Source organism: Notolabrus celidotus, chromosome 9 (assembly GCF_009762535.1).
Source record: "Notolabrus celidotus isolate fNotCel1 chromosome 9, fNotCel1.pri, whole genome shotgun sequence".
NCBI classification, from domain to species: domain Eukaryota; kingdom Metazoa; phylum Chordata; class Actinopteri; order Labriformes; family Labridae; genus Notolabrus; species Notolabrus celidotus.
The window spans coordinates 21,861,456-21,884,060 of NC_048280.1; the positions used below are offsets into that span (position 1 = coordinate 21,861,456).

The 22,605-nt window shown below is 43.4% G+C and overlaps 1 protein-coding gene across 1 annotated transcript in view; it reads left to right on the forward strand.

Moving 5' to 3' along the window:
- Positions 1–22,604, forward strand: part of mctp1a (multiple C2 domains, transmembrane 1a) — a 92,383-nt gene extending 69,779 nt beyond the window's left edge. The window contains exons 18-23 of the mRNA XM_034691312.1: positions 2,280–2,378; positions 10,711–10,820; positions 11,526–11,635; positions 11,928–12,025; positions 19,490–20,488; positions 22,402–22,604. Of these exons, the coding sequence (XP_034547203.1) occupies positions 2,280–2,378; positions 10,711–10,820; positions 11,526–11,635; positions 11,928–12,025; positions 19,490–19,561 (489 nt within the window). The 3' untranslated portion in view covers positions 19,562–20,488; positions 22,402–22,604. The remainder of the gene's footprint in view (positions 1–2,279; positions 2,379–10,710; positions 10,821–11,525; positions 11,636–11,927; positions 12,026–19,489; positions 20,489–22,401) is intronic.
- Position 22,605: the final 1 nt, after the last annotated feature.

Below are 22,605 nucleotides of genomic sequence, written 5' to 3' on the forward strand. Positions count from 1 at the left end.
AATTTTATTTTCAAGGGCTGATCATGCCTCACAGGATTAAATACAACTTTGTATAATTTATGACTGTATAACTCATGTAAAACTTGTATGAAACTTAATGTCTTAATGCAGCTGTTTTGATCTGACATCACGCTCTGGGTGGGAAGCCCAAAGATTGTTATAACATAGTTCTGCTGCATTCAAAATTGCAAGTCATAAAAACACAGATAATATCATCACTTCAGTGACCAAGGTCCTTCTATGGACTTATAAATTCCTGCATGATGAAGCACCTGTGTGTATCTATGACCTGCTGCACCCTTACATCACCAGTAGTTCCCTCAGGTCTTCTGATCAGGGTGTACTTGTCCTTCGTGTCAGACTAAAAATGAAAGCTGATTTTATGTTTGGACACATGCTCTGCTGTTTTTGTGCAGACCCTTTAAAAAGCAGCTGAACAAACTTTCTTGCAAACAGGCTTTTGATCATTTGTTGTTGTTTTTAACAGTATTGTTACATTTTGTGAAGCCCTGTGACCTTTCTCTATGAAAGGTGCTTTACAAATAAATCTCAAACCCATCTAGCAACCTGAAAATGGTTCTCGCATGTTAAAATGTATTCCTAGTTTTATCTATGTTGTGTATTTTTTCTCTTTTTTTGATGAGTCCGCTGTGTACATAGGACAGAGCACACATGATCTTCTCTTTCTTCCTCTCTCCTGTCACATAGCTGTCATCCAACACCACAGTATCTCTTTATCCTTCTCATCTGTAGTGCTGAGACAGCCCTTCCATCCTTTACTGCTTTCCCTGTAGGCATGACTTATGCACATACACACACACACAACCGTGTACATGTGTGTTTGTCAGTGGTTATCTCAGAAGCATATACAAGGTAACTCCTGGCGTTTGGCTAATATCAGCACATATATCCACTTCTAACCTCCAGGCTTCACAGCTTTTCTAAGTATTTGGCTTTAACCTTCAGTATGTCTCTTTTTTTCTGTCCATACGTCTGTTGTCTTCTCTCACTGCCTCTGTCTGAGCTTCTGTTTTTTCCTCTATGTATCATTAAACAAGCGTCTGTGCTCTCTGCTCTATGTTATGTTAAATAAGCCACACACCTTGTATCTGTGTGAATATAGTTAAAAACAGAGCAAGTTTTCTGACTTATCTCCAGATTGCACATGGAGCTTTGCAGCACCTTCCGAGCCCCGGTACTCCTCTCTCGATCCCAGTCACGGCACTGCGCCGATCCCTCAGATAGCAACATGGCATAATGTAATTGGACTAAAGAGAGCGCTGGGAATTATATCAATGCTCTGAAAAAAGTGTGACTGAAATGTTGTTTCTGGGGAGGCTATTGAGCTTGTAATGCAGTGGGGTTGTCCTCAGGTATCAGGGGGGGTTTTGGCTGCTGAGGAGAATGGGAGAGCGGGGAAGAGAAAAAAGTTTGAATGTCTGTGTTCTTTTCTTCTCACCGCCTGTGAAGGATGAAAAGCGTCACGCTGTAAAAGATGCTTTGACTTTTCCGCTTCATTTTTCTTCCCATCTTGCAGTCTGTTTTTTTTTCTCTTGTTCAGCAGAGACGCTGGTAGGAACTGCATTTTAATCATGTTTTGCTAATAGAGGGAGGAATGAAAACAAAAAGGAGGGTGAAAGAGGCATGGAGGGGTATTGTCTCTCTATGCAAAATACACTGCATTGTTTGTTTGTTTTTCCTCTTTGTCACACACATACATCAGGTGGATCATCACTCACTATCTCTATTCCCCCCAGATACATATCTCTTCCTTTGTCTCTTGCTTTCTCTCATTTCTCCTTCGTTCTCTGACTTTTTGGCGCTCTCTTTACACTTCTGCTTTAACTCTGGCCTTTGTTATTTAAATGCAACTTTCCTTTTTGTTGCACTGTGGTTCTTTTTCCTTGTTGGACAGTAGACCTGAAGATTACCATAGTTTACCTTGTACTCATCATTGCCTCTTAAAAATAATAGACTTACTCCTTTGGATTTAGATTATCAATAGACTCATGGACCCAAAGACATACAAGCCTCAGACAAGTCCATTTTTCTCTGTCAATACATCTACTTCAGAGTCCAAACAAAGGTGAGTATCAAACAGTAGGATAGGACTGTTTACATTGCAATGCCTATGTTTAAAGTCTCTGTGGCGCTGTAGGTAAGAACATTGTTATTGCTACCTACAGCAGAGTTGTAATGGCCAAAACATCTTCTCTAACCCCTTCACTTTAATTTCTCTGGGTTGTAAAGAGAAAATCTCACTGTAATCTATCCACAAGGACCGTAAACCAGGCCCCTGGGAGGACAGCCGTGATAAAAACCATATCCTCGAGGATATGTTGGCTTCCTGGCACTTTGAATGGATACGAGCGATGGTGGTAAGTGGGCATGTGTGTGGCTCTGGCACTGACTCCCGATGGTGTGTGTTGCTGTCTTCCGGTTTCCTAGTTAGCTCATCGTCTGTCCGGCGGCCTCTGTCTGCCATCCTGTCGGGGTTTGTGTTCAGTTCCCCTGTCCGCGTCTAAATCAACACTCACGCACTGCACGTTCAGCCCGCAACCCAACCCCACCTTGAGGCCTGTGCCTCTGCCTGCTCTTTAACGGTGATGGGGGAGCTGATGGGGCTCCAGCATGGAAGGCTGCTCCCGCCTCTTTGTGTGACTTCCCTGTAGCACTGTAAAGCTGTCACGCTGTTAGGTGACAGCTGTAGATTGTAGTGCAACAGAGTGTTAACTATGTATTGGTGGTAAGCCTTTTGACTCTGGGGTACTAAAGGGTGACATTGGGAGTGACTTGAGAGTAATTGTTCCTGCTTTGGATGTAGTCTGTGCTGTGAGAGGGGCCATAGGGGAATAAATCCTCTTCAATTTAGATTTTTGTTTTTGTTTTGAAAAGCTCTAATTAGCTTCCTCACTCAAATAATGATTGTTTTCACACCTTATGACCCCTAAGTCACAGATAATAAGCACCTAACTAACTAATTTTCTCAATTCAGCACCCTGTGTGTGTACATGTGTGTGTGCACTAGTTTTGGTTGTGGGTGGTGGGGTGTTGTTAATGCACTTGTGAGCACTCTTTCTTAAAAGTTGCTAAAGAAACAGCAAAAACTATTTCATACTGCTGGAGCAAATCCCAATGCTCATTATGCCTAATGCAGCAATGTCTACTCCCCCAACTGTTATTGTTCTGAATCACATACACGCAAGCAGCTGAACCAACTGAACTTTCTGACTGATGAACTATGCATCAAAGGATTCCAATGAGCTCTCGATGCACTGTAGGTGAGGAGTTCTCGTGTGCTCTCATCCACCCAAAGTAACTCTTGTCGTGACTCTTACCAAATAGGATGTCGAAGATGGCACACTCTCAGCCCCCCCGGTCTCTCATTGGACAGAATGTGGAGCACAACACTTGACAGCAGTGTCGTCTGAATTTGAAAGTCAGACATGTTAGAAGGCAGCCGCCACCTTTTCTTTTAACAAGAGTCATAAATCTGTAATGAGCACAGAGAGGATGCATATTTTATTTACTTTTTTGAAGACGTGATCCCCTCACTTCATAGCGATGCACTCTCGCACTGTCGTTTTTTCCCCTTCCAAAACAAAGTTTAAAACAGTGGCTGTTACAGCTGTTCCTATTGCTTGAGTGTCTCTGAACCTGAATATGTGATTAAAGGAGCACCAAAGTTTGCAAGAGTTTCACAGACTGAGGTGATATATCAGTTGTAATTCAACCCGAACCCCGAAATGTGAGATGGAATTGAAAGAAAGCTGTGTTGTTAAAACACTTCAGTTAAATAGAATTAACTCATGTGGATTTATAAATTACAATTTGAAAAACACACAAATGCATTTCTTTTCCAGGCTAACGACCTCACTTCTGTAGCTCATTTAAAGACGAAAGAGCCCTCTGGACCTTCATTTTGGGTTAACACAAATGAACCAAGAGTGAGGATTTTGCAGTAGCATGCTTTCAAAAGCCAGCCCAGACAGACAGACAGATAAACTGACAGACAGACAGATGGGGGGAGATGGACTGGAGCAGCTAAACCAGGCCAACAGAGGACAAGAGTAATGTTGTCCCATTCATCAAACCCTGCCAGGCTGGATCCTGGGAAGGACAGGGGAAGGAGAGTGCAGGAGCAGGGGAGCAGAGGTGAGGCAAAGTGGTTGGGTGGTGGTGGTGGGGGGTCAGGCAGGCTGGGGGCACAGGGTTGGCGGGGGTCGGTGGTGTTCAGCAGGAGGCAAGGAAGGGGAAGTGATCAAGCACAGAAGTTGTGGGGTGCTAGTCATTTGTGTGTGTGTGATGGTGTGTGGCCGACCTTGAGTCTGATGGAGTGGCTAGTGTGGTGGAGGTGATGAGAGGCCCCGAGGGGAAGATGGGTAAAGATGATCAGTGGCAAACAACCTCCTGCCACCCAGACACATTAGAGACATGCACACAAATGCAGGATGATAACACCAGAACCTTTCTCTTTAGGAGAGGAAGCAGAGGTCAAACTGAAAATAAGTCACCTCCACCTCATCCCTTTATCCCCTCTCTCTCATCCCTCTCTTTTTTTACATATGCGTATATTTATCCTCACTATGGGACTGGTCTGGGTGAAGAGACTAATGAGTACTGGAGACCATTGTTTCTGTCTGGTCCACCTTCAGCTGACAGCCTTAACTAGAGTTTGACTTTGGCAATTTAGGGGCAAACCTCATTGCGTACAGATATTCTCAAAGAATCCTCTGTGTGCATGCAGAGTTTGCAGACACACACATATACACGCTCCTCAGATTCATCCACTTGGGCCTATGGGAGTGGGACACCCCTTCCCATCTTAACATGGCCTTTTGTGCGTGTGCGAGCTGCTTGATGAGGGCCAGGAGGACGTGCGGCGCATCTCAACACCCTAGTTAAACGGATATTTTATGTGTTTATGACAAAAAGAGAGGGAGGGAAATAGAGACGTATTCCCCGCATTCACTCATGGATTAGTTGTTGTATTAGATAAATTATTTATTAAAACCACAGCCTTGAAAAAAAAAATTGGAACATCTGCTTCTTTCATGTGGTGCTGGCGAGGTGCCAGGTTGCATGGTGGTATCTGAGGCTGGTCACAGGGCCTTTGTCTCAGCTTGTTGTCATTTCCTGACAGAGATGAGATGATCTTCTAGGCCACTGGGTTCCTAAGTTTTCTTTTTTTTCCCCCTTGGAGACTTCTCTTAGCTCCCAGTGGGTGAAATCAGTGACTCATGGCTCCCTGGTGGAATTTATTCAACTTGAAATAGACTAGTGACGCATTAGTCTTTATTTTAAGGTCACTTATTGGCTTACATAGCTCGGCTTTGTGTTAAGAAGGTAGCAACTAATATGGTCAATATTGTCACATTATAAGAAACTCCATACTGTTAGACGTACTGCACAACATGTGTCCCAATGACAAAGTAGAAGGGTAAGAACTGTAAGTTTGCTAGTTTGATCAACAGAATAATTTTTCATTAAAAAAAATTGCTGAACTAGTGAAGATAATCATGAATGCTAAGGAGAATTAATACAACAATGCAATGAAAATGCATGAAAATTACGTACAATTATTTAAAAAAAACAAACAAAAACAAATACAGCTTTTATAGAACATAGTAGCAGTGCCAGGCTGAATTCAACTGCAGACTGAGTACTCCTGAACCAATGAAAGCCTCCTCTCCTTCCAGTGAGAAGTGCTGCACTTGTATCAGTCTCTGAATTATTTGTATATTTACATAATCACAGTGGGTTATAACTCCAGCACAGCCAAATATGTTCATCTGTACAAAGCCATTCTTTTGTATAATCCACGTTTGATTTTTCAGAGAGATTGCAACAAATAAAGAATGAACCATACAGTGGATGCTAATTGAATGCACTTCTGATTATTCTGTCATTACAAATTCTATCGCAGGCTAAGGAAATTGAATTTGTGTCACCCTACGGCAATCCTCAACTTGCCCAACTTTTCAGTGTTTTTTTTTTCCTTTCTTCTTATCCTGGGGTGAAAATGGGAGGGATGCCGACTCCCTCTGCAGTTACAAAATCAACAAGAGCGCTTTCAGATGCCCTCTGGGAGCTACATATTAGCATCCTGTCACGTTTTATATGACATTTCAATTTTTACTGTGCTGCCAGAGTGAGAGAGGCAACAAGAAAAACAAAGAAAAACAGGTGCAATTTTAGCACAGCAGCTACAAGCAGAAGCCGCTTGTGGTTCAGACTCATTTCACTGTAAGATGGGATATATGCTGCTACTTTATAACTGTTAGGTTTATCATTTTAATGGCATAACACGGCAGGGGGAACAATGTGATCGGAGGTTAAAGCAGTCTCAAATGGCTCTCTCTGTTTCCACTCAGTAGATATAGGACAGATATTTGAGTCCACCCTAATAGGCTAAGTCCTCAGTGACCCCTCTCTTGTTTAGCTGTAGGCCTTGGGTCAGTGAAGAACAAACTGTCTTTGCAAAGTTTACAAGTGCTCACCTTGCACTTTTGCATTTAAATTTACTCTACCATGATGCTTTATCTCTGTGAAAGAGAAGTGGAGCAGTAGAGTACACAGAGGCATTGTGCATCTTCCCTTTGTTAAATATTTAATCAAGTGTTTCAAGGAGTTTACCAAATTTGTTTGCCACAATTTACCAGCCCTCGCAGTGTGGTTAGCCTAACGTGGCTGTTTCTATGTATGAGTATGTGTGAGAGAAAGAGAGACTTGTGTGTCCCTGGGCTCTCTCTGGTGTCACTGAGGGTTGTCTCTCCTTAACGCATGCAAACAGCTCGCATCACTTTAACGAGCCTTCTCGCTTCTCCCCCCTCCTGATGGGCGCACTCTCATGATGCAGCCTGCACAGTGTACTTGCACACAGGGTGGCTCAATGCTGAATTGATTGGTACTTGGCTAAGATTTCTTATCACACTGCTGCATCCAAACAATGATGCAAACTTTGGACATAACCACAGAGATACATTTATTGTCTTTAAATGGCATACAAGCAATTAAAACAAATCACTGCCGACAAAGGACCCAGACGCACAAAATATTTCACCCTGATAGGAGTTAATTGATGTCAAAGACTTTCTTTATCACACTAAAAACTTTCTTTGTGCAATTTATCTTTGTTTATATCACAGTCATGAGCCGTTATTTTGATTTGACTCTGAGATCTCACTGGCTTTGCCCTAACCTATTGCCTGAAAAAAGGTAGTGATCACGTATTACACAAGAAAAGACAAAGGGAATGAATGGTCAATATTAATCCAGAGAAATGTGTAAAATCTTTTATATCCCTTTGTATTAAAAATAAGACACTCTGGAGAATGCTTTCCAGAAGCACAAATCACTGTTGTTTTACATAACCAATATTCAAAGGCATTCAAAATGTAATTAAAAATGGAAGTATTTGTCTTTCACACATCTGCTGTCATTCACCATTTCGAATGCTAACTTTTATTTAATCTTAATTATTCTGCTGTATGTTTAATTTTGCGGCATCCTTTCTATGAAGCATTTACTTCATATCAGTTATAGCTGTAGCAGAAAACAAACTATAATTAAATTTAGGACAAACCTCTGATTCAGATTTGCTCAATTTCTTAATTTTATTTACTGTACTGCTAACATGTAGTTAGCATGTCAAGATACAGCCAGATACAGCTAGACTCACATTTTGTGTTAAAGGCAGACATTGTAACATGAGAGCATTACTTATCATGGATTTTATTTATCTGTTTATATATTTATGAATCTTTTTATTAATCTTGACTCACTATTATAAGCCCTGTTTTTGGACCAGTGAATAGAGGCTCTTGTTGTATGTTTAAACTTGTATGTTTGAGCTATGGGACGTACCGAAGTATCCCTCCAAGGATGAATAAAGTATTTATCTACCTGTCTTTCTATCTAGGGGTGCTGTTTACTGCAGTACATAATGCTGAACACAAGGCTTCTTCGCCACCTACATGGTTGAACCATGCAGCGTCATCTTTCTAGTACTGTTGTCAGAGGTGCTTGACTTGCTCCTGTAGCCAAGTCAAAGTGAGAGGCCTAACATACTTAATTTTATTAGCCCGAAAATAAACCACTGAGTGTCAGATATAAATACATGCATACTGGCCCTTGGTCTTAAGATGTGACTCTTCTCTCCTAAATGAGACTCAGTGCTGGTTAAAACTAAATCAACGCTGCGACACATATGAGCAAGAAGTTTAAACACATGAACACGGGTTAGTTGAAAAACCACAAAATGAGTCCTTGATTAAAATTACTACACAAATGATGGATCTACTCTTGAGACTGTATGAATGTGAAAGCTACCTCCAGATTTAAATATTTCAACATTTTGTTAAATATCACAGTCAAAAGGGAGCCTCATTTAACCTTGACTGCGATACATTTCCCTCCTCATCTTTCTGTATCAATTCCCTCTCTATCAGTGATGACATTGCCGGCTAAAACAAACTTGCTCAGTAAAGAAGGAAACCGCTTTTAAAAGTCAAGGGCCCTCATCGTTTAATCTGCGCCGAAATATAATATCATTTGCAGAGTTGAACAGCAAGACCAGGTGTGCAGATCAACCTTATCTAATAGCTGCAGGGTTGTGTGTGTATGTGTGTGTATGTGTGCATATTAGGTTCCATTATAAGAACAGGTTGCCTGGCTCCATATGTGCGCAGTGTGCAGGGAAGCTGGGAAAACAAGGTTCTCCGTGGCCCTCTGTGTTATTGTTACCTCCCGCTTCCCCGAGCTGTGTTTGAAGACAGGAAATACGAGTCAGACCGCAGTCCGAGGGGCATGTGGCAATGGTTTATACCCTGGTGACCTCTGACCTATCCTCTCCACCCCCGCCCGCTCTCTCACACCACTCCCCTGGTCCTCAAACACTCTCCCCTGAGTCTGGGCCCGAAAATAAAACAGCCTGACCCAGCCAAGCCCGGCTCTGCCCGGCCTAACCCAGCCCGACACAATAGACCCTGCGTTCTGAGATTTGTTTGAGCAAGCAATGAAAAACAGATGGACTCTGAGAGAAGGAGGGGAAGAAAGAAAGGGAGTCTTGTAAAATATTTGTGAAGAAAAATAACCCAGGGACGCTGTCTAATTATATCTATTTGTCTTGTGTGGTTTTGCTGGGGAGGCCATGTGGTCTCCCCGGCTGCTCCATGGTTCATTTTTCACATTATCTGATCCTGGATGGAGAGTAGAAAGAAGAGGGTGGGTTATGGGACTGGTGACGGGGTTGGTTGGGTGTTTTGGGTCTCAGTGGGAGGGTTAAAGTGAGGTGGGGGGGCCTCAAAATGTGGTAAGGCCTCTTGGGTCCCTGAGGTTTTATGTCTTTGACTGCTTCCCTGTCTTCTTTGGGTTAAATCATAAGGATTACTCAGAGTTTTACTTCTCTAATTTAACAATGTCTATCCATCTTCATTGATAACAGCCATTGCTTTACATGCTTTTTCTCAAACACAGATATATATTTGGTCACCATGAGGTATTGTATCGTGATCTTTTGTTTTATCTTAAACTTCTCTCACTAATGCTCCTTCTTGTCAGTTCACTTCATTTCTTAAATGAGATCTTTTATATAGTTATTAAATCCTTCTCTTCATTAGCTGAAGTATAAGGGTTTCTGTCATCTTTTACCAAGTTAAAAAGGGAGAAAAATAGCTAAACCATTCAGCTAACACACCTGCCCTTCAAAGAATGTTAAATTAAAAACTAATGAGCAAGAAGAGTTAGCTTTATTGTTGTTGTGGCATGGAGAAACTGGATAACATAATGAAAGTTTCCTCTGCTGGTTTATAAATTGACCACCCATGAAAGTGCTGCTGGACACTCTTGTAACTGACATAGATAGTCCACCTCTTCTTGTTATGCCCCCTTTTGTCTGCAAAGCATGCCCACCAATCACATCCAACCGCAAACCAGTCTGCGTGTTGATGTCCTCACTCAGCCAAAAGCTCGCGATCACTCTCTGTCACCTCATTCTGTCCAAATCCATCCTGTCCCTGCCTGCCCGTCAGTCAGCAGGCAGCTCGATGACTGTTGCATGACTTCTTAAATTCTTCACTTTGTTCCTGAAAGAGGACGGGGGATTTCAGATTTTAGATTGCCTGCCTAGTTTGTGGTTACTCTCCTCCCCCCCGCGCCTCAAAAAATACTCAAGTTCTCGACCATCAAAAGTGGAAAAGGAAGAGCTCTTCATGGTGGGTGACGGCGTTAATAAGAATGATAATGATGTCATGGCTGGTGACATCATCATAGTGTGCCAGCCAGCAGAACAAAAGAGGGCTCTGCCTGGTCTTCCTAGCTGTCTTGGCAGCAGCAGAGAGAGAAAGAGCGCCCAAAGATTGATGTATCCATTTGGCTTTCAGTTTAATTCTGCCTCTCTATTCACATATTCAAATTTTCCTGCGTGAGCTTTTGTAAGGAGGAAAACATTTTGATTTGTTCTGCCGACTTTATATCTCTATTACTGCTTGGAATGAAAGCACTCCGTCAGTTCATGCAGGATATCCGGTGATTTGGCTCCCCACTCCAAATCTTTGACGCTATTTAAAATGTATTGTTTCCATAAAGATCCCTGTGCCCAGCCTCTGCTTTCTCTGTCCTCTTTCTCTCTCCTCCCCTCTCCTCACTCTCTCTTGCTCTCTCACTTGCTTTCTTTCTCCCTCGCCTACATCTCTATCTGTCCTCATGCAGGACTCGGAGAGAAAGGGCTTCATGAACAAGCTTTATGCCATTCAGGACGTGTGCATCAGCGTGCAGAATGCACTGGATGAAGTGGCCTCCTATGGCGAGAGGATAAAGAAGTGAGTCGTAAGCCCGCTCCTCGGCACCCACCCAGCCGCCCCGTTCTGCTCTGCATGTCCCAGAGTTTTTTCTGCAATGCCAGGTTGCCCGGCTTCCTCTTGTCAGACTAACTGAGAATATCTCAGAGCTGCTCTGAGGAAATACTGCCAGCATGACATGGACCCTGACAGGAAAACACACAGGATGTCGCTTTATGTCCATCACATCTCTCTTAACTCTGCAGTATCCCTTAACATACCAGACTATACACATGTTTCTGCACATGCACACTCACCAAAAACAGTGTATTTACTGTACACTCCAGGCGCCCTCACTTCTTTATAAGATAAAGGAACTGAACTCTGATTAAATACTGCAGTAAAAAGAAAGTTAGGCTACGTCTCTTCTTTCCTCTTTTAAACTGAAGCATTTTAGACTTGTGCTTCTATAAAGTAAAATTGATTTTACTGATTACACTTTGACCCTTTGTAAATTGCACTGAGTCAGAGCCATTCCTTAGTCACCAGTTAGACTAAGGGTTAACTTATTGCCCTTAGATTCCACCGAGTGTGATACATTTGCAGAGCATATTCATCAGGATGAGCTCGCTTTAGCTGAAAATGTATTAATTTCCTCCTTTGGCTTTCTCTATTCTTTCTCAATACCTGGATTGAACTTCTCCATGTTTCCTCATTTTCACAGTCCCTTTCTTTTTCTCTTCACAGCACATTTAACTGGACTGTGCCTTTCTTAAGTTGGCTGGCCATCGTGGCTCTCGGAGTGGCCACTATCGCCATCTACTTCATCCCTCTAAGATACATCGTGCTAGCCTGGGGTGAGCCAATCTCAAACATGCAGTTCATGTTTGCATGAACTGTTGTAAGAATTCATATTTAAAGGAATCATCGGTTTCATAAAGTATCCAAGTAAACATAAGTATGAAAAGTGTAATTTCTAAGTTTCATGCAACTATTTCTTGAATTATTTGGAAATGATGAAACAAATTCTGGAGAGGTTTAACAACCAGAAAGGCTTGAACAGCTAGGTATCGGCAGAGGAACCATGTGCAATGATCTTAATATCCACCTCTTCTCTCCTGCTCCCACTGGTTCTCTCTCTCTTGACAGGAGTGAATAAATTCACGAAGAAGCTGCGAGACCCTTACACCATTGATAACAACGAGCTGCTAGACTTTCTATCCAGAGTGCCCTCAGATGTACAAGTGGTGGGTGAACATTCAACTTCCATCCATGCCTCAACTTTTTCCATGTTTTGGACAACACATCTGTCAGCTCCAGACATGTGCATGAGTTCAACTTCCTTTTCCCCTTCTCAGACTTTCCCCTTTTGCTAACTTTTGTTCGTCCCTCGTGAACCAACTTTTCCTTGTTTTGGTCACACAGACATGCAATCTAATGTTTCCAAGTTTTTTCTAAGTGTTCCGTATTAATGACTTCCTACTTTAATTCAATTTCCACATACATAGCTGGAGCTGTGTAAAAAGATAACAAGGTTAAGTGAGTTTAATGCTCAGCATAAAACTAGGTTGATTGACTCCATACACATACAAACATGCAGTTACAGTCAGCTGTTTTTCCCCAGCTATGCTAGTAATTGAAACCGAGTGTAAACCAACAGTTAACCAGCCTCATGCGGTTTTGCTTCTACATTAACCGTGAGATCAGATTAACTCTGCGGCCGAGGACTACAGATGATTTGTTAGGTAAAATATGGGTTGTAGATGTGCGTATGTGTATATGTGTGTGTGACTATGTTTGCTGACTGTGACTTGCTGTGCTGCTCAGGACAAAGTGCAGTTTAAACAGCAATTAAGCGGCAGCTTGTGAAAGTCGTTGTGTTATCCGGCACCGATGGTGTCCGCTGTGGCCGTTAAGCCCTGCTGTGCTGAGTTCATTACACATGCACATGAACGCACAGATAAACACACATGCAGGCTGAGGCTGAACGACCCGGGGCCTCGGATACAACCAATCCCCTGCCACATCAGCGCTGACACACTTCCTCTTTGATTGCTCGTTGCCCACAACTTCTTTCATCTTTACAGGGTCATAATCTTTGCTCCCCTGCACACCCCTGCCAACCCCCCTGTGTTCGCCTCCTGTCGGCCCCCGTGCAGTTTTACAGTTTTGTACTTTACTGGGGCCTGCTGCAGCAGTATGCACAAGGCAGGTATCCATAGGCTTAAATGAGACCAGGCTGTCCCCCTCTGGTGAAGTGCAGCCACCTTACACACCTGGAGCCTGGAGGAGCGGGGTGAGGAAGGGCCCCATACCCTGCAGGTATTAGTCCTTTACAAGGCCCCTAATGAGGGCCTGCTGGCTGGGGAAGGTGAGGGCAGACGTGCTGCTCTGGTCTGGTGCCCATGCTGCTGGAGTTGTGCCTACTGTATAAGTAATACTGTAAGTGCTACTGTAATGGTTATTGCTGCAGCTGTCGGAATGGTAATTGTTGCCAGCTTTCACTGACAGTTTGGAGGCTTACCGAGTAATGAGGGTGAAAGAATAAGAGTGGGGTAAGAATTGATTTTTAAGGGAGGAGAGATGAGAATTGAAATAAAGTAATAGAAGGAATGAGAACAGAAAGTACATTCACAGTTGATTGATTGTTTCAGATTACTTGTTTTATTGTCAAGGGCAGGGAAGTTTGAATCAACAGTTAAAAGTTGGTAAAATTGAAATGCTTTGCTTAGACCCGCACTGATTACTCCCTTACTCAATGCAAAGGTTAAGTTTCTGCAAAGACATCATGTTCCACAGTCGTTAGCTAAAAACAGACCAGAACGTTCTGCTCTGCGGTGCGTCCCGACGCTGCCTGCGGAGGAGGGTTCACCTCATTGCCTACCCCTGCCTTACTGGGTCAAAGTCGTCTATGGGGACTACGCTTCATAGGCTCTGGGATGTAGCACAGAGGTGCTGGGGTCCAAATAGAGCGTCCCCCTCACTGGCACCAATGGCATTGGGGCAAAGGCTCACTCTGCCTGATACCCTGGATGACTAATGAAGTGCTATTTCCGGGCCCAGTGTGACCTAACACACATTCATAATCACAGGCACACACACACACACACACACACACACACACACACGCACACAGACACACACAAATGCTCTTCCAGCAGTGGTGCGTGTGAGGTGGGTCAGGGCTATTTCGGTGTGGTGTTCCGCATCATTTGGAGGTGCAGCTAGAAGTGATGAGGTTCTAATGACTTAATATACAAAGGGCACCCACACAGACCACAGTCCATCATTACTTCCAAAACTACAACTCTTTTGGACGCTCTGTGTTCCCTTCTTTCATATTTTTATTGTTTACAGGACATAATCAAACTTTGCATTTATCAGCAGCAACACTCTTGCAAACCGAGCCCTTTAATTCAGTGATACTGGGCCCCTAACAGCACCGTCAAACACCTTTTAAAAGCTCAGTCCCAAGTGGTGCATGGAAGCTGCAACAGGCAGGGTTACCTTTTACCACCTGAACAGTTTACTTAAATCATTACGTCCCTCTGTGAGCAGCCATGTTAAACGATGTCATGGTTTGTGGTGTGCGTGTGTGTATGTGTGTATGTGTCAGAGTCACTGTCTCTCCCTGGGCAACAGTTTCCTGTATCTGGTTTGGATCTTTTACCATTGTAAGCTATCGTTAGGGTCATTATCAGAGAATCCTTCATGTCCTCTTAAACGAGGCCAAACGGAGCACCTTTATAGGCCGGATTATTCCCTACCTGGCGTTTGGGAGGTGTCAGTGCACGAGTATGTTTTACGACACCATTAGCCGTGTGAGCCAGGGAGTGCATAAGTAGGGCCAAGGCAATTAGCATGCCAAGTGGCCTTTTATGATCGGTGTAAAGGAGCTGGATCAAACCCCCAGTACAAAAATAAGCATGAATTCCAATTTAGCGCCTAATGAGCAGTGGGGAGTCGGGTTAATATTTTTAGACAACATTTATGTTGGGGGTGGAAGCTCAATGGACACAGTGGGGTCAAAGGTAGGATAGTTAAAGGTTGAAACTCTGCCAGATGCCATCACTTACATCTACCAGAGGTCTCTCTCTCCTTTGCTTTGTCCTTCTCCTCTTTTGTGATAAATTTAAACATTTCACTGTTGAGTGGCCAATTAGTCACTTTTTAGCAAGTTTCGTGCCACAGCAGCTAATAGGCAAAACTTTCCTTACTTTGTTTTTTTTTTTCTACTGCTTTATGTCACTCTGACATGCCTTTTCTCTCCGAACACTAGACATGAGTGCTGAATCCTCCGATCTGCAGATGTGTGAACTAAACACAACAGTGTTTCCCTGGGAACATTTAATAACCCTTATGCTCCATTAGGCGTCACATGAGATGAAACCCACTGAGTTTTGCTCTCTGGAAAGGACTGCAAAACAGAATAACGCGCTATCATTAAAACGTTGCTCCCTTGCCTTTCTTGACTTCATTTATTTACTCGCCTTTTTCTCCCATCTTGCTTTCGCCCTGTCTGAGTGCTCACACCGGCAGCATCAAAACACTGTCAAAGGTTCAGTGTGAGAGGGAGAGAGAGAGAGAGAGAGAGAGAGAGAATGTGAGACAGGGAGAGAGGGAGTAAGGAGCAGGTCCCGGGATGTTTTGTGGGTACCACCGGTAAACGAAGCAAGATTCACGGTACATAGCGCCCCTTCAGCAGAGCACACTTCAAAGCCTGTTTTGCTCACTTGTACTGTCAACATTTGGGAGAGGAGAGGAAAGGAGAGGAGCGAGGGTGGAGCAGCCTTTGAGCATCGCTGGGTCTTTACCCACTGCCTCTCTTGTCTATGTTCCCTTTAAGCTCCCCACTGGTGCAACCAAATTGCTTATGTGCTCACCGCATTACCGCACTTTTTACTTTCACCCAATTCCAGCTTTCTTTTATTTTGCTAACGTCCCACTTTCTGCTCGCCTCCGCTGCCTTTTCTTCTATGTTTGACTTAACTAGCTCTTGTTTGGTGGATGTGTGTGTGAGTGCTCCTGTTTGTGTGTGTGTGTGTGTGTGTGTTATAAGTTTAGGTGAGCAAGGAGCCAAGGGTATATCATGAGGCAGGCCTGTCACCTGTAAGGTGGAATTGAACCTGTGAGGCATGAGCCCCATCTCTCTTGGCTGGCAGCTCTTCACAGACAAAACAACAGTTTGATTGAGATCCGTTGTTTTTTCTGCACCCTTTCTTTTTGTCGATCCCCTTCGCTACTCTTCATAAGAAACAAAACCCTACTTTTCACTGACATGCAAACTTTTCTTTGTTTGTCTGCGCTCACAAAGAGTTTTATTTGGACAGGAACGTCAACGCGCAGAATTAAATTGCCTGTTCCTTTTTGCTGCTGTAGGCGTTAGTCCGTATAATGGGACCACTAACAGAAAGAGATCTCGTCCTACTTTTGGATCCACATTTGCTTGCTTGAATCTTTCAGCAAACGATGAGCGAAAAATAAGTTGCACATGGACAAACATTTTGATAAAGGTGGATTTTTGCTTGCGGCAATTTGATATTAACAGATAAATGTCTGTATTTACCCAACATGCAGCTGTGCAGTTACTCCTTCACTCATGAGTGCATTTAATCATTCAGCCATTCACTCACTTGTTCATCCATGGGTGCAAACTGTCATTGATCGCAGTCAATGTGGGCACTCTGCCAGGATTGTCATGGTCCCCTAACTAAACTACTACTACACACACACCCACCCACACACACACAGATGGGGTCGTTTAAACCCCTCTCTGTCCCCTGGGTTCTTGCTCCGTTGTCTGCTTTAGTTGGCAAGGCTATAAAAGGATCCACACCCACATGAGAACAGTATCTGTCATCACCCGGGTGTCCACAGATCTCCCCCCTGTCTCACCCAGTCTCCTCTTCATTCTCATTGTTTTCTCTCCCGATCTCTTTGTTGGTTTGTCTCGCTCTCTGCCCTTCCTCCCTTCCTCTGTCCGTCTATTTCTGTCCCTTTATCCCATCAATCCTTTCTCCCCTTGTTTTCTCCACCTGGATTATTTCCTTGTCGCCTCTTGGACTGTCTGGTCATCTCTCTTCTTTCTCACTGTATCCAACACTGGGGTCATATTTGTACAGCTGTATTGTAGGATGTTAGTTTGCCTTGTGGAGACAGTGAGGAGTGTCCAGATCTGAATCAGGGCAGTCTGGCTGCCTAGTGAGGCGTAGAGAGCAACACATGCTGGCCTAACCACTCTGTAAGCACCTTAACGAGACATTGGTGACCACCACTGTGAGACAGGAACTGTAATACCCCACTGTGTGTGTGTGTGTCTCTGTGTGTGTACAGAGTGGATTTGTATGGGATTTTAATGACACATCAGCTGGATGATATTCTCCTACATGAAAATGCATGGTGTGTATGTCCATTCCCTTTTCTGGCACTTGTGTAACCAACACATAAACACATGCCTCTATGCATCTGAGATGTGTACACTGCAGGCAGAGGATACCGGAAGGCGTCATTGACGCGACAGTGGGAACCAGTATAAGATAGATGATAAAGGCCTGTCCCAGCCAGCGCTGAGAGATGCTGCTGTTCCCGTCCACAGCAGACAGACCCACCACGAGACAACAGAGAAACCATGTTGACGTCAGTTTGTTGTCTGCCTGGAGAATCAGAGAGGGTGTCAGTCAGTCAGACAGGCAGAGTAGCCTACAGTACGTCAGCCCAGGAAGGATCCCACAGACGATACTGGCGCTTTGGTGCTGTGACGCTTAAGTTTTTTTTTTTTTCTTATTAGTATTCTGATTCAGTGGCTACTGCTTGTCAGTGTCTTGAATCTGTCTAGGCTAGCGACTGTATTTGTGTGTGCATGCAGAAGTGTGTGTGTACATCTGAAAGTGAGACTATGCCAGAGTGACAGTCTGTGGTTGTTGACGCTCAGCCACTGTGATGCTGTTGCGTATTGAGTGTCCATCACTTAGGAGCTGTTTCTTTCGAAGCTCCGCTCACCATCTTTGCGAAGCAGCACATGAAGTGGAAGTCGGTGTGTTCTCGGGGAAAAACGTGACACTCCCTCGGAGTTAATGCTGGGCTTTATTCTACTGTAAAAATGTGCCACTGAAATGTCTCTTTAAAGCATACACAGGTACAAAAGTGTGACAAATTAAAAAAAAAATTAAATTACACAATCAAAGCAATTAATTTATTATGTTAGGAAGTCACTTACATTTTTCTTTACCGTGAGATGGATGAGAAGGTTGGTCTTATTTTAAGTGTTTGTTAAATACAAAGTTACAGCCAGATGATTTTAAGCTTAGATTAGCAAGACTAGAATAAGGGGGAAACAGCAAGCCTTGTTCAATGGAAACCATATGCGCATCAAACCAGTGAGTTTTGATCGTCTTACACTTCCATAACTGTTCTCAAGAACAACATGAGGCTTTACAGACAGTAAAATTCTGCTTTTTAATACCTCTTTAGCTCCATGGGTGCAGCAGGGCATTTTCAGATAAGTTCCCTTTTTATTAGGGTTGTTAAATAAAGTCTGTACTAACAGTGAGGTTTGATGCCTTGAACTAAAATGCTCTCTATAATCCAACCCTGTCAATGAGAAGTTGTTTTTTTTTCTGTATTACTCATATTTCTGCATACTGTTTTTCGAGTTCAATAAAGGAAATGTCTTTTTCCTATCACTGTCCGACTAACAAGCAGACAGGAGCCTCATAAGGTCAGGTCTAGATAGAGGAAGCTCCAAACTGACATGATCTCTCTTTAACAGCTACTTAAGCCAGCCTGCAGAGGAGTAAATACTTTGAATAGACTGTATTCTAATATATTGTTTCCCCTCTTGTGTTTTGTATCATTAATGATGAAAACACATTGAAAATCTCCTGTGTGCTTGTTTGTTAATATCTCACACTTATAGATAGTAAACATTATATATGTTTAATAGATACTGAACCAGGTATTAAGCTACATGTGGTCAGTAACGATCTGACACTGTGGTATCTGTAGCAGCTAAGCATAAGACAGTCTGCACTGACTTTGGTTTTAAAAGGGTTACGTTGCGTTTATCTACCTTCCCTCTCCTCCCCGTCTCTGTCCTTTATCTCCTCACCACCCCACCACGCTGAGATGACTGTGTTGTTTCTCCAAGCTTTCCCATGAGGCCTTGCCCTGTTCTCTGTTTGTTTGTGTGATCCCTTCCCTCAGGCCACTGTCCCACATCTGTGGAAGTATGTGTGTACATGTATGAATATATGTGTGCGATTCTGTGCGAGCACCAGTATATTTGGAGCTTTGAACAGTGTACATGTATTATGTTTGTGTGTGTGTGTGTGTGTGTGTGTGTGTGTGTGTGTGTGTGTGCATGTGAGTGTCTACATGTGCATCTGTGTGTGTGAGTGTGTGTGTGTGAGTGTGTGTATGTGTGTGTGTGTGTGTGAGTGTGTCTGTGTCTGTGTCTGTGTGTGTGTGTGTGTGTGTGTGTGTGTGTGTTGTAATCAGAGTGTAATCCCTTCCCTGAGGCCACTGTTCCACACAGCTGGACTCAGAGAGCCTCTGGAGGGTTTCTGTGCTATTCAAGCATCCTTTGCTCTTTCCACCTGACCGGGTGGTGTGTGTGTGTGTGTGTGTGTGTGTGTGTGTGTGTGTGTGTGTGTGTATGTTTGTGTATGTGTGTGCATGCCTGTGTGTGTGTGTGTTTCTGTGTGTTTTAACAGGTGCAGTACCGAGAGCTGAAACTGGATCCCAATCCCAGTCCAAATAAAAGGAAGAAAAACAACCCCGGGTAGATGACTGTGTCCGCCCACCAACTCCTCTCTTCTCCACTTTTCGTTCTCGTGCTCTATTACTGGACTCTGAAGAGCAGAGAACAACCGGCTCGGCTCATCTTTCCTTCCATTTTGTCTCCCCTTTTTTTCTTCTCTACCTTTCCCCTCTCTTTAATTACTCATGATGTTGCGGTACAAAATCCATAAGTGTAATTTTTGTATAGTTTTGTAGAGTACAAGAAATCTCTTGAATAATTCTTATCACCACGATGCTTTTCATTGATTTTAAAAGGATGGATAGAATGACCTTTTTTCACAGCTGTGTGAGCCTCTCTCTCTTTCTTTACTCCATCACTTTAACAGCTCGGAGTACTCTGTCTATATGCCTGCCACAAGTGTCAAACAGCGAGTAAAACAAGTTTCGACGTGTAAACTCAAAGTTCCAAACGTTTTCAGAGCGTCTTTGTTTATCAAAAAACAGGCCTTATACTTACATTCTGAAGCATTATCACTCTGCAATAGACTCCTATTGTAATCATTGAATGATTTTGGTAATATGTTCATTTTTCTAATAGCTTTTGTACTGAAGTATCTCTTGTTTTCTTTCCCTCTTGGATATGGGAGCGAGGTTGTGTTCACTGGCAGTAATTTGAATTGTTTCCACTTAACTCAGCCAGCAAAGTTGATTAGCAATTATGGTGTTAGCCTGCAGACATGTCCTTCTACACATACATGAAACTGGACCAAAAGTTGAAGGCTTGTAGTGGTTTGTGCTTCAACACAATTACCAAATGAGCTATATCTTTAAAAATGATTACCCCCAATACACAAAAACAATTTTAAAAAGTTGATGGCGGCATACGTGTTAAGTACAGGAAGTCTGTTCCTTTTAAAATTGCACAAGTATCATTAAAAAATACCCAAAGGAAAGAAAGAGGAAGACAGTCTGTGAGTATTAGACAGCTGGTGTAATGCCCCAAACCTTTATCACTACTTAGTGTCAAGAAAAAATTAGCTGCAGCCACATTTAACCCCCTTAAAAACATGTCAACCCCCGAACTGTGAGTCAGAGAGACACCTTCTCTGTCTGTTAGGAGGGGTAGCAGACCAGGCCTTCTGCTGTCATGCTGTTAATATAGATGTCACCCAGTCCATGCAGAGTGTCGCCAGCCAGGCAGGCCTGTAGGCAACCACAGCTCTAATACTGTTTGAAAGGCTGGTCTCTTTCCCTCACATCTCCCTGTGCATTTGCTTCGACACACACACACACACACACACACACACACACACACACACACACACACACACACACACACACACACACACACACACATACTGTACCTACAGATGAAAGCGTAACATCCAGTTCAAGCAGGCACATTCTTTCCCTCTTAGGCAAACGCACACACAAACACACACCAAACACACACACACAAACATGCTCTCTGTGATGCTGTGCCCCAGGCTGGCCGCCCTCTCCATCTGCCCCACCTCCAGTGCCCACAGCTCAACTTTGATCTCTCTTTCCACAGACAGAGGTGCGTGTGTGTGTGTGTGTGAACTGTGTATGTAAGAGTGTTTGCGTATACACGTTTATGCAATCAAAGACATGTTGCTTTTCTCAGCGCCAATGTGCGTTACAATTGTATCTCCCCTCCAGCTGTAGTCTGATGCATAGATTTAGTCAGTCTGTGTGTGTGTGTGTGTGTGTTGTGTGTGTTTGGTTGTTTGTGTGTGTAGCAGGAGAAGTGCAAGCTAGAGTTTGCTGGTGCAGAAGGCCGTCTAGATGAGCAGTGAGTCTCTGTGTGACAGGAACGAGGCTCTTCGGGGACTCAGGCCTGAGATGTCAGGGTCTGATCAGGATGAGTGTGTGTATGTGTGTGCAATGCTATTTCAGACCTCTCTTCCCAGCATGCCTTTCTCCGTTTGCTCTTTCTGCGGTTCCTTCATTCGTCAGTGAGCCGGGTTGCGACCCTGTCTGAAGGGACGGTCTCCTGGGCTTCTTGCTGAGCATCTGTTGAAAGATCACAGCTCAGGCTACATTTGAGGAGGTCTCGTCTCATCCTACTGATCCCTGCCTCCATCATTTCCCCCTGCTTCTGCATCTTCCCTCTTTGTCTGTCTTTGGGTTCATCTCTCTGTCTCTGTCTTCCTCACTCTAAACCCCCTCTGCACCACAACCAGAGCTCTCTGCTGCCATTTTGTCATCCTTTCACCCTGCCTGTCTGTCTGCCATCGCCTCCACCCACCCTCCCTCTCCTCCCATCCATCTCCATGCTTAAATATCAACAGGCCTCGGATCTGTCACTCCAGAGGGCCATTGATTTTGTTTTGCTGCTTTGAGGAATCCACTTGAAAGACAATAACAGACTGTCCCCCAAGAACAGCGTCGCAGACTGATTATAGCCTCCTCAACAAACACACTCTGCAGCTCTTGAAGGATGTCTTTTTATAATGCCTGAAGGGACTGTTTGAATACCTGATATGTATGTGTCTACTACTCTATGTAGTTATTTTACAGCAAATTGTGGTGACTATTGTGTGGTATTGCATCCAAATACCGTTTCTTATTTAATGTCATTTATTATTTGGTTCTGGCTCTGTTTGCAAGCAAACCAAAGTGTTTTCATTTTGTATGATATGAGAAAATAAATTATATTAAGGAATGTATCAGACTGACAGCTGTAAAGGAAAAAAAGCACTTTTATTTGCACCAAGTTGAAATGAGACTATTTATTTTTTAACAATACTGTACAGAGCTAATTAATAATTAATTTATGTTTGTATTTTATACAGTATGCCTGTTGATGGTCTGGTGATGATATTGTAACGTAGGTGTATGCCTGTCTCATTTTTTTAAGATCTGTCTTTTTTCCGCCTGCGACGTTGCCTGCCTGTGACATCATCTTCATGTGCCCAGTTCTGACCTATGACATCTCAGGACAGGAATAAAGAGCTGAGACATGTGTTGGTCAGGAGGAATGGAAAAAAAAAATGTTTGAAAAAGAAAATGCATCTGATGTATGTTGCTTATTTTGAAAGAAAAAAAAATAGAGAAAAGAAAC